Source organism: Pseudophryne corroboree, chromosome 9 (assembly GCF_028390025.1).
Source record: "Pseudophryne corroboree isolate aPseCor3 chromosome 9, aPseCor3.hap2, whole genome shotgun sequence".
Taxonomy (NCBI): Eukaryota; Metazoa; Chordata; class Amphibia; order Anura; family Myobatrachidae; genus Pseudophryne; species Pseudophryne corroboree.
Genome location: NC_086452.1, coordinates 281912116 through 281925002, shown reverse-complemented (window position 1 = coordinate 281925002; position 12887 = coordinate 281912116). Strand labels below are relative to the sequence as shown.

Sequence of the window (12887 nt, the reverse complement as noted above, 5' to 3'; positions counted from 1 at the left end):
TCATTGTGCCAGTTCCTCCTCCTGCGCAGGCCACAGGTTACTATTCGAACCTTTTCGTGGTACCGAAAGCGGATGGTTCGGTCAGGCCCATTATGAACCTAAAATCATTGAACCCCTTTCTAAAGGAGTTCAATATGGAGTCTCTCAGGGCGGTGATATCAGGTCTGGAAGAGGGGGAATTCTTTGTATCCCTGGATATCAGGGACGCGTACCTCCACATTCCGATATGGGTGCTAAATCAGGCTTATCTCCGTTTCGCAGTTCCAGGCCTTGCCATTCGTCCTCTCCACAGCACCAAGGGAGTTTACCAAGGTGATGGCAGAGATAATGGTTCTCCTCCGCAAACGAGGGGTGAACATCATTCCATATCTGGATAATCTGCTGATAAAGGTATCGTCCAAGGAGAAGCTGCTGCAGTCCATTGTTCTCACAACACGCCCCCTCAGGAGTCATGGTTGGCTCCAAAGTCACATTTGGAACCAACCCAGAGGTTGTCCTTTCTGGGAATGATCCTGGACACAGAAGTGCAGAAGGTGCTTATGAGGCTTTCCAGTACGTGAGGTTCCAACTGTATCTTCTTGACATGTGGTCAGGATCTCCTCTCCACATGCACCAGAGAATTCGTCTGTCGCCGAAGGCCAGGATTTCACTTCTCTGGTGGTTACAATTACCTCCCCTTCTGGGGGGCCGCAGGTTCAGGAATGGGTCCTTCTAACCACGGATGCGAGCTTTCGGGGCTGGTGAGCAGTCACTCAAGGGGGTATATTTACTAAGCTCCCGATTTTGACCGAGATGGTTTTTTTCCTTCAAAGTGTCATCTCAGGAATTTACTAAACTCAAATCTCGGCAGTGATGAGGGCATTCGTATTTTTTTGGAAGTCAAAGAATAAAAATACGAATGAATACACCATCGGTCAAATACGCCTGTTATTTGGTAGAACTCGGTAATTTACTAAAAAGTGTAATTCACAAACACTGCCGTGAAAAAATACAATTCGTAAAAAAAGCTAAAATAAAACAGACCTGCTTTTTTTTACCGTGTTCTGATAGGCATGCACGGATCCATGAGATCCGTGCATGTTTATCAGTGGGAATGGGTTGGATTGTGTTAAATTTGCAGGAAAAAAATGCTTGGGGTCCCCCCACTAAACAAGACCAGCCTCGGGCTCTTTGAGCCGGTCCTGGTTCACAAAATATGGGGAAAAAAATGACCGGGGCTCCCCCATATTTCATAAACCAGCACCGGGCTCTGCGCCTGGTCCTGGTTCCAAATATACGGGGGACAAAGCGTAGGGGTCCCCCATATTTTTTAAACCAGCACCGGGCTCCACTAGTCAGGTACATAATGCCACAGCCGGGGGACACTTTTATATTGGTCCCTGCGGCCCTGGCATTACATACCCAACTAGTCACCCCTGGCCGGGGTACCCTGGAGGAGTGGGAACCCCTTAAATCAAGGGGTCCCCCCCCCCCTCCAGCCACCCAAGGGCCAGGGGTGGAGCCCGAGGCTGTCTTTTCCTCCCCCCCCAATCCAAGGGCGGCGGATGGGGGGCTGATAGCCTTTTGTGAAAATTAGAAAAAAATTTTTTTAGTAGCAGTACTACAAGTCCCAGCAAGCCTCCCCCGCAAGCTGGTACTTGGAGAACCACAAGTACCAGCATGCGGTGGAAAACTGGGCCCGCTGTTACCTGTAGTACTACTACTAAAAAAATACCCAAAAAAACCCAGGACAAAATCACTGTGAAAGTAAAATGTTATTACATACATGCACACCACCATACATACATACATACATACATACATACATACATACATACATACATACATACATACATACCTATGTCCACACGTGGCTCGGTCCTCTTCTCCATGTAGAATCCTCGGGGTACCTGTGAAAAAAATTATACTCACATAATCCAGGGTATCTTCTTTCCTTTGTATAATCCACGTACTTGGTAAAAAAATAAAACTGAAACCCGACCATGCACTGAAAGGGGTCCCATGTTTACACATGGGACCCCTTTCTCCGACTGCCAGGACCCCCCCGACTCCTGTCAAAGAGGGTCCCTTCAGCCAATCAGGGAGCGCCACGTCGTGGCACTCTCCTGATTGGCTGTGTGCTCCTGTAGTGTCTGTCAGGCTGCACACGGCACAGATACAATGTAGCGCCTATGCGCTCCATTGTAGCCAATGGTGGGAACTTTGCGGTCAGCGGTGAGGTTACTTTCGGTCAACCGCTGACCGCAAAGTTCCCACCATTGGCTACAATGTGGAGTATTTCCTTCTCTCGAAGTATGTCCGTCTCCTTGGGCACAGTTTCTAGACTGAGTCTGGTAGGAGGCGCACAGACGGAGGTGGCAGCCCACACTATTAAACTCTTAAAGTGCCAGTGGCTCCCAAAGGACCAGTCTACACCCCATGGTACTAAATCAGTGATGGCTAACCTTGACACTCCAGCTGTTGAACTACACATCCCAGCATGCCCTGCATCATCTTTAGCATGGCCAAATAACAAAACTGTAGCGGGGCATGCAGGGATATGTAGTTTAACAGCTGGAGTGTCAAGGTTAGCCATCACTGTACTAAATGGACACCAGCATCCTCTACGGACTACGAGAAAAGGTTTTACCGGTTGGTAATTAAAATCCTATTTTCTGCTGCGGGGTACATTGGGCTCCACAAGGATTCACATCGGGGTGTAGAGTAGGATCTCGATCCGAGGCACCAACAGGCTCAAAGCTTTTGACTGTTCCGAAGATGCACAGCGCCGCCTCCTCTATAAACCCGCCTCCATGCCATTGAGCTCCGTTTGTAAGTTGGTGCCTTGCAGTACGCAGGCACTTTACAGGAGGCTGCCTTAAGCAGCCTTTTTAGAGCTTCATTTTACAAAGACTGACAGAAGAATCTGTAAGAAGACTACAGGGCTGCTGCAGGCAGTCTCAGAGACTTTCCTGCGTACAGCTCCATCACCCCCAGCGGCCCTGTATACTCTCGCGCCGGGGTTGCTGGGTTACTGCAGCGGAGGCGCCGGCTTCTTCCTAAAGTGAGTCACACATGCCGCCGTCTCCCGCATCGCTGGGCCGCAGTTAATGGAGAGATAAGGGGCTCCTGTGCCGCACTTTACCGCGATCCAGCGCGGCCCTAGGAGGCTGACCGCGCACCCTGGCGTGGACACTGAGTACTGGGCAGCTGCTCCACTAGCCACCAGGGTCATATTTTGGGCACGGGTCAGGGGGATTTTGTACTAAGTTCCCCCGTTTTGTTTTCTGCCCGCACACCCGGTGGGGATGCCAGCAGGGGGAGCAGGCCGGACCTGAGGCCCCTCCCCCAAGCCCCAGTTCACCATTTATACAATGTTCCCACCCTGGAGCTGCTTCGATCTCCCTCACTCCCGGTCAGCAGCCATTACAGATAGAGCCTTGCTGTTCCTGGGATTGCTGGGGCAAATCCTCCTCTGTGGAACTGCCTGACTGCCAGTGCTGTGCTTCCTACAGGACACTTGAGTATTCTACCTGTCACTGGGACTGTGTTAGTTAAGAGTGCATGCATTCAAGGTTGTGTGGTACAAACACCCTGTGATATACATCCAGTGCTTACTGTGTTTGTTATATCTATAGTTATCACATATAGCCATACTGAGTATTACTTTGTATTGCTAGTCCAGTGCAGTTTATGGTTCATAATTTCTGCATGGTACGCTTGTGACTATATAAGTGTGTGTGCATGTAGCTGCTGCATGGTTGCCTTATTGCAGGGTAATTCACTCATCGTGGTATTCCTATATTGCTATACCTGAGGGGGCTAAGTGTTTCAGGTTTGTTTATGCTTAATAAAAGATTGTATCACAAGATATACTGACAGGGTATTTTTACTTGTGATTTATAGTCACCATATATTCTATATCTATTGAACTCCAGGTCTGTGCCATCTTAGTCTTCTGTTCTGTGAGTTCTTGCTGGGTATAGTGCTGCTACACCTTGTACCTGGTTGCCCATTATTGTGCACATAGTTATGTCTGCTACACATGGTAGTGAGGCCGCAGACGTAATGGAGGATAATTTAGCAGCTCAGAGTTCAGGTTCAGGGGGTTCCTTACTCCCCCCAGTGGGTCGGTAGCGCCTGGGGCATCACAGGACCCACCTTGGGCTACATTCTCCACATTGTTAAACACGCTTGTGACTAAATTGACGCCCCCTGTGGGACCACCTGTGCCACTGCAACAGCTTATGGGCCCTGCTGTGAACCCACCATGGGCGGATTAGCTTTCCACTCAGTTACAACGTTTGAACCAGTCACTGACTAAATCTAAGTGTCACTCTAGCCCGCCTAAGACGTCTTCAAAACTGGCCATTACCTCCTCCCAATCCACGGCTTTAACCGACATGTTCTCTGTGGAGGACTGTGCATATACTGACCCCACTGACGCTGATGTTTCAGATGTGGAAGGGAAGTCATCTGTGGATGTCTCGGATTTGATTGAGGTGATTCTTCAAGTGTCTGATTCTGAGCCTGAAACTGTCTCCAAGAAACCGGATAGATTTAAGCGTAGGAAGGTGGTTTAAACAAGTTTTACCCTACTCAACACCTGGTTGACATACGTCAGGAATACTGGGAAAATCCGGGGACAAAATTTATACCGAATAAGACTGTTGGCTCGCTATCCCCTCTCTGCGGAGGTGTGTAAAAATTGGGAAACTCCTCCGCCTGTAGATTCTCATGTGGGGGCGTGTGGATGTTTCCTCTGCCCTGCCAGTAACTACCGTCACCTCTCTAAAGGAACCGACGGATCATCGTGTGGAGGGCTGTTTATTGATACCCTTACGGGGGTTGTACAAAGGCCAACTGTTGCAGCGACTGAAGCTGTTGAGGCGTGGGCTCAGGAACTCGAGGAGGGACTGCCTTCCGACGCATCTGAGCATGCTCGACAATGTCTCTCGTATATTGCCACGGCTTCTACTGCGTCCGTCTTGGCCAGACGTATCCTTTGGTTGAGATCCTGGTCGTGGATTTGGATTCCAGGAAAACCCTGGAGGTGCTTCCTTTCAAAGGAGTCATTCTCTTTGGAGAAGACCTCAAGATTGTGGCTGATCTGGCTACTGCTATAACAGCTTGCCTACCTAGTACGGCTCCTTCCACGCATAAGGCTAAAAGTACTTTTCCCTCGGCCCTTTCGTCCTCCAGGTAAATCAAAAGGTCAGGCGTTTCCAAAGCAAGCTTGTGATTCTAGACCTTCCAAGCCCAGACCGAAGCGTGCCTGGGCTGCCCGTCAGCCAGCTTCCAAAATTGACCAGCCGGCCGCATGACGGTGCAGGCCTCCCTCTTGGGGATCCCAGGGTGGGGGGCCGACTTCTAGGTTTTGCCCAGGAATGGTTGAAGACCACTTCAGATACCTGGGTGAGGGAAGTCGTTGCTTGAGGTTACGCCATACCCTTGAAGAATCGCCCCCCTCATCGTTTTTGCCTGACAGATATGCCTCTGGATCCGGCAAAAGCAAACACGTTGCACTCAGTGGTACATTCCCTCCTGATTACAGGTGTGGTGGTACAGGTACCTCTGGCTCAGAGGCAAGGGTTACTATTCACCGCTGTTTCTAGTCCCGAATCCAAACGGGTCCTCGCGGCCCATTCTCAATATTAAGTCCTTGAACAAGCATGTGCGGGTCTCCAAGTTTTGTATGGAAACTCTGCGTTCTATTGTTCTGGCCATGAAGGCTGGGGACTATATGGTCTCCCTGGACATACAGGATGCCTACCTGCATATCCCTATTGCGGTATCTCATCAACCGTACCTGCGGGGGACAACCTTCATTACCAATTTCGGGCGTTACCCTTTGGTTTGACAACGGCTCCCCGAGTTTTCACCAAAGTAATGGCAGTCATGACTGCTGCGCTCCACCGTCAAGGGGTCAGGATCCAACCGTATTTGGACAATTTGTTGATCCAGGGAAATTACCCAGAACTTCTCCTGTGTCATCTCGATCTGACGGTCCAGTGCATGACCGCCCACGGGTGGCTGATCAACTGGAAGAAATCCTCCTTGGTTCTTGCGCTGAGCATGTTACACCTGGGTGCGTTATTGGACACTCACAACCAACGGTTGTCTCTGTCGCAGGAGAAAGTCCTGAAGCTTCAGGACAGTATTCGTTTCTTCCTATCTCGTCCGCAAGTGTCGATACATTCGGCAATGCAAGTGTTAGGTCTCATGATGTCTGCTTTCGACATGGTGGTACTCTCGCCCTCTGCAGAAGTTAATTCTGACCAAGTGGGACGGCCTGCCTCACCGGATAAGATCTCACATGATCTCATTGCCTCCGGAGGTCCATCTGTCACTGAGCTCGTGGCTGCAGGACCATCAATTGAGCAGGGGCTGTCCATTCTGGATATCTGACTGGGTCCTCCTGATAACGGATGCCAGTCTGAGAGGTTGGGGCGCGGTGTTGGAACAACACTCTCTTCAGGGTCGGTGGACCAAGGAGTCTCTACTCCCAATAAATATTCTGGAACTGCAGGCAGTGTAAAATGCGTTGACAATGGCCCAGCATCTCATACAGAACAGACCTGTTCAAATACAATCTGACAACGCCACCACGGTGGCGTACATCAATCATCAAGGCGGAACTTGAAGCCGCATGGCATTGAACGGAAGTATCAAGGATTCTTCAGTGGGCAGAGCGCCATCTGCCGTCCATATCCACAGTGTTCATTCCGGGTGTCCTGTATTGGGAAGCGGACTATCTCATTTTTCAGGCTGTACATGCAGGAGAGTGGAGCCTCCATCCGGAGGTGTATCAACTTCTCGTGGACAAGTGGGGCCTTCCAGATGTGGATCTGATGGCGTCTCGACACAATCACAAGGTTCCGGTCTTCAGAGCAAGGACAAGGGATCCTCAAGCTGCGTTCGTGGACGCTCTGGCAATTCCATGGAACTTTCAGCTACCGTATGTGTTCCCTCCAGTGTCACTCCTGCCCAGAGTAATATGGAAGTTCAAGCAAGAAGGAGGAAACCGGCTTCTGGTTCTCTCCAGCGTGGCCCAGATGGCACTGGTTCTCCGATCTACAGGGTCTCTCCTGGGATTGTCCCTTTCTACTTCCACAACGACCAGACATCCTCGTTCAGGGCTCTTGTGTTTACCAGGATTTAACCTGTCTGGCTTTGACGGCATGGCCCTTGATGTTTCCATCCTGAGGGCCAAGGGTTTTTCTGAGGCGGTTGTTCAGACTATGTTGAAAGCCCGTAAGCCGGCTTCCGCTCGGATCTACCATAGGGTCTGGAATGCTTACTTTACTTGGTGTGCGTCTCACAATCATGACGTTTTCAAGTTTACTACAGTCAAACTGTTTGCTTTTCTACAACAGGGCCTGGACTTAGGCCTGCGTCTGGCCTCCCTCAAGGTTCACATCTCTGCCTTGTCGGTTTGGTTTCAGAGAAAAATTGCTACCCTACCTTATGTCCATACATTCACAGGGTGTGTTGAGGATTCAGCCTCCTTATGTGCCACCTATGGTTCCTTGGGAAATGTCGGTGGTCTTGGAGGCCTTACAAGAGTCTCCATTTAAGCCTCTTGCCCCTGCTGACCTTAAGTGGCTTTCTCTTAAGGTGTTTGTTTCTGCTGGCTTATTGCTACAGCTAGAAGGGTCTCTGACTTGGGTACCTTATCCTATAAGTCTCCCTTTTTGACTTTTCACCGTGACCGGGCGGTGCTTCGAACATGCCCAGGTTATTTACCCAAGGTGGTGTCTTCATTCCACCTTAACTAGGAGATTGTGGTTCCGGCCTTTAATTCTCCTGAGTTATCTTCCAAAGAGTGGTCTTTGGATGTAGTACGGACTCTCCGTGTCTATGTGAAGAGAACTTCCTCCATTAGGAAATCTGATTCTCTTTGTGGTGTTTGGTTTCCACAAACGTGGCTGGCCTGCTTCCAAGCAGACACTGGCCAGTTGGATTAGAATGGTGATTGCGCATGCTTATTTACAGGCTGGTCGTCCGGTTCCTGCTGCCATCAAGCCCATTCTACTCGGTCGGACCTTCTTGTTCGGGCCACCGTGGTGCGACCCTTGAACAATTGTGCAAGGCGGCTATGTGGTCCTCTGGGAACACATTCATCAGGTTCTATGCCTTTGATACCGCCGCTTCTCAGTATGCTTCCTTTGGACGCCGGATTCTTGTGCCTGCTACAGTGCGTCACCTTCCATAAGGAACTTCTTTAGGACATTCCCGATGTGAATCCTTGTGGAGCCCAGTGTACCCCGCAGCAGAAAACGAGATTTATGGTAAGAACTTACCGTTTTTAAATCTTTCTGCGAGGTACACTGGGCTCCACAAGGCGCCCACCCTGAAGCACTTTGCTTCTTTGGGTTGGTATTGGCATAGCCGCTGACATCCTCTCCTGCGGTGCGTGTGAGGTGTAATTGGCTAAGAGCGGTTGTAGTCTCTGGTGCCTGCTACTGCATTGGGCTGGTTAACAAAACTGAGCTCACTGGCATGGAGGCGGGGTTATAGAGGAGGCGGCGCTGTGCATCTTGGGAACAGTCAAAAGCTTTGAGCCTGTTGGTGCCTCGGATCAAGATCCTACTCTACATCCCGATGTGAATCCTTGTGGAGCCCAGTGTACCTCGCAGAAAGATTTAACAAATGTAAGTTCTTACCATAAATCTAATTTTTTCGTTGGTCAATAGGCATCCTCTAGTAACACTCCTTGAGTTTTGCCTGGTCACAAATTCTGGAACCAGGGCAAGATAATTTAGCCGTAACATCCCAACACCAGACAGGGACGTACTGGGCCCTGGCATATACACGGCGCGTGGACTTGCGGCACACCCCCATATTGCTTGGCAACGGGGCACATCTTGCGGCAGCGGGGGGAGGGTCGTCAAACCAGAGTCTGGAGCTGCGCTGAGCGCAGCCTTCCGGCTATGTGTTCCGGACCGGCCCTTATGGCATTTGCTGGAAGTGCTAGATGGGTACTCTGGTCCTGTCACCAGACCACTGTGGGTGCTGCTGCAGTTCTTAGTGTCCTCTAGGATTTGGCTGAGACTGCTTGCTGTAGTCTCCCTCGGGATGCGGTGAATCAAAATCCTGACAACCACTGACACTGTCAAAATCCCAACATGGTCAAAATACCGACCAATACCGACAAGATCAAAATACCAACATTTGAAATGTCAGTCGACATGCGTTTTTCATGTGTTTTTTTTTGTTTTTGTTTTTTTTGTTTTTTTTTTTATGTCTTGTTCATACTTTACCATCCCAGTGGACATGGAGGCACCGTGTCCAAAGCATGGCGAGCGCATTGAGGGTACGCGGTACACTTATATGGTGTCCATGTCTACCTATGTCGACATACACACCAAAAAACAATTAAAAACTTGTGCCAACTTTTTGACCTTATGGGTATTTTAAATGTCGGTATTTTGACTTTGCGGGTATTTTAAATGTCTGTATTTTGACGTTTTCAGTATTTTGACCTTGTCGAGGTATTGACTGTTGGTCAATTGTTGTCGGTATTTTGATTGTAGGTATTTCATAATGATCCAGTCTGCCTCAGCTGCCAAGTGTTCTGAGAGAAAACAGCAATTTACATTCCAGCCAGTGTAGTAGTGAATTGGAGATTATTACAGTTGGAAGTATAAAACAATATTATGCCATTGTCTTTAGACATATTTCAAATTGCATGGTCTTGAGGAATGAGATATGGTCTTTGCTGTAAGTACATTATGTAGATTCAATTCTGCAAAAGGATAGTGGGCTTTTGTGTTGATAAATATTACAGGATTACATTCTTTTATCTTAAATATACTTGTCTTTATCAAGATAAAATGACAAGGTTCCCGATGCTCTATAACGTTCTGTGATGGTACAATGTTTTTAGGGCCTTTGGCAAACGACAGCAACAACTTACTGCAATGAAAGTGATACAAAGAAATTGTGCAGCGTACCTGAAGCTCCGAAACTGGCAGTGGTGGAGACTTTTTACAAAGGTGCGTTAACATTTCAAATTTTTTTTTAGGTCTTTTTAGTAAATTGTCAGTGGCTCTGGCTTACTTTCTTAACTGATGCCTGTCACGGATTGGGAATGTACAATTGATCTTCCTGGAAAAGCAAGTGACTGTTTACACACTACCTGATATGCAAGAATGCCTGTAACATGTCAGGCCTTGTGAGAAGCCATTCACATGTTACAGAATGCCTGTAGAAAGAGTACTGGTATTCTATACAAACCTGGTCTATTTCAAAAGCCAAACTAATCTTTTCAGCACAACTTGAACCTAGAGCTGCTTAAAATTTTGTGTCCTTGCAGACTGGTTCAAGATTGAACAGTTAATCCATTTTCGAAAATTATTGAAAGAGAGGTGTTCATGTACATCAAAATGCTTTCTTGTATATTTCACTCTGAAAGTCACTGTCTTCTAAGGTTTGTGATTGCATCCAAAAATTCCCAGTTTCATGGGCTTCCATTCTGTTTCAGGCACATTACTGATGAATTGCGTCGATCATGGAATCCCACAGTTGATTTATCAGTTACCTGAACCGACTCATTTTGGTTCCAACCCAGAGGGTCTGGCTCTGTTAACTTGACAGCAGTGTCTTTCTTCAAGGGGACTTGGTAGTTCATCACTAGTAAAATGGCTGTTGGCACTCAGGCATTTTGTACATTTTTATGAAAGCCCTGGGGAACATTAGGAAAACCTCTTCTATAATGTTAAGTTGACCATTATGTGACCAGACAACACATCAGTTTGAGAAGCAACCAATGTGTTCTTGAAGACTACATTTTTGCTGTATTTAGTAGCTACATTTGACAGGTGATCAGTCTGTTAGAACAGACATTTTTGACCAAACAGGAGGACTGAACTCCTAATATTTGGATAATTACATTGCACCCTGCAGTGCTGAATATTGATTATTTATGCAGACTGACTTTATAATATTTAGGTAAAACTGGCGATATCTGTAATGTCAATCTTTGGTTTTGTGGAAGAGTTTATTTGTAGGATTTCTAGATGTGTCCTACAGCAGAGAAAAGGATTAATTGGTAATACTTGCCATATTATCACTTTTAAACTGGGAGACCTATGATATGCACAGGTTCTGTGACTGGCTAAATTCAAGGCTGCATTTCACCTACTACTCAGCCACAGAACCTCATCATGGTATGGGATAGAAAGTAAATAAATAAATATATATATATATATATATATATATATATATATATATATATATATATATATATATATATATATATATAAAATCTCCAAATAGACAGCACTCCCAGCAAGTACATACAAATGGTGCCTTCCGTTAGGGTCCTGTGCAGGGAACTCCAACAATAGCATACATACGGCGGCACTCCACACGTTTCGAGGGTTTATTCCCTCGTCATCGGGATAAAATACAGTGTACAAACTTACTTCTTAAATCCCCTCACCACACCGCGTGCAAGGCGCCCGGATCTGGAAGCTGGTAGGCGTCGCCCTCATGTGACGTCATCCTCCACTTCCCGTCTCCATGGCAACCACAATACAATAACAAACATGCTGTGAAAATAAAAGAGCGTCATAAGGTCACAGAATAGATGACTACTTACATCATATATATACATAATGGTCATGTAGGATTTAGAGGAGCATTCAATCCACATTTTCTACAGGTATTAAACTGTTTACAGGCCCAATGGAAGACATCGTAATAATCCTGTATATATCACAAAAAACAATGTAGGCCCAAATTTTCATTAAGGCCTCTTGGTGATAAAGTGCCCAACCTGTGGATCCACCTTGATTCACAGCGTAAGAGGGCCAGAGATCTATCTCCTCCCCTAAGCCTAGGTGGAATATGATCTATAATCCTGTTTGTCAATTAGAAATGCCATCGAAAAGGGCTATAGCGATCAGCCAGTCTCTAGGCATTTATGAGTGCTGGTCATAATTTATCTGCCCTTAGATACAGGATTATAGATCATATTCCCCCTAGGCTTAGGGGAGGAGATAGATCTCTGGCCCTCTTACGCTGTGAATCAAGGTGGATCCACAGGTTGGGCACTTTATCACCAAGAGGCCTTAATGAAAATTTGGGCCTACATTGTTTTTTGTGATATATACAGGATTATTACGATGTCTTCCATTGGGCCTGTAAACAGTTTAATACCTGTAGAAAATGTGGATTGAATGCTCCTCTAAATCCTACATGACCATTATGTATATATATGATGTAAGTAGTCATCTATTCTGTGACCTTATGATGCTCTTTATTTTCACAGCATGTTTGTTATTGTATTGTGGTTGCCATGGAGACGGGAAGTGGAGGATGACGTCACATGAGGGCGACGCCTACCAGCTTCCGGATCCGGGCGCCTTGCACGCGGTGTGGTGAGGGGATTTAAGAAAGTTTGTACACTGTATTTTATCCTGATGACGAGGGAATAAACCCTCGAAACGTTGAAGCACTTGCCGGTGTCAGCGTGATTTATTGGAGTGCCGCCGCATGTATTATATATATGTATATATGTTTGTATATATATATGTATGTATATGTATATATATATATATATATATATATATATATATATATATATATATATATATATATATATATATATATATATATATATAAAAATGAAGTGGAAAAAGCGCCTAATAGTGTCAGTGAATCACTCTTCGTGAATATTGGTATGGTGTTAAAAAAAGACAAATATGACAACTTAGCTGCTGACAATTTCATGTAGATGACTCTTAGACGCCGGACATGTAAAAGAGAGATAAATCCGACATAGTGTGTACTGTTTTTAAATTATCACAGATGTTTAAAAATCAATGTTTTTTTTTAGGAACTGTGCTGGTTCCAATTTTTGGTAAGAAGACCATACTAATTAAAAACAGTAACAATTTAAT

At 46.5% G+C, this 12887-nt stretch overlaps 1 protein-coding gene across 1 annotated transcript in view; it reads left to right on the top strand.

The window, feature by feature from the left end:
• MYH9 (myosin heavy chain 9) overlaps nt 1-12887 on the top strand; it is an 889869-nt gene that overhangs the window by 421019 nt on the left and 455963 nt on the right. Inside the window, 1 exon segment of the mRNA XM_063940322.1 lies at nt 9869-9977. Coding sequence (XP_063796392.1) covers nt 9869-9977 — 109 coding nt within the window.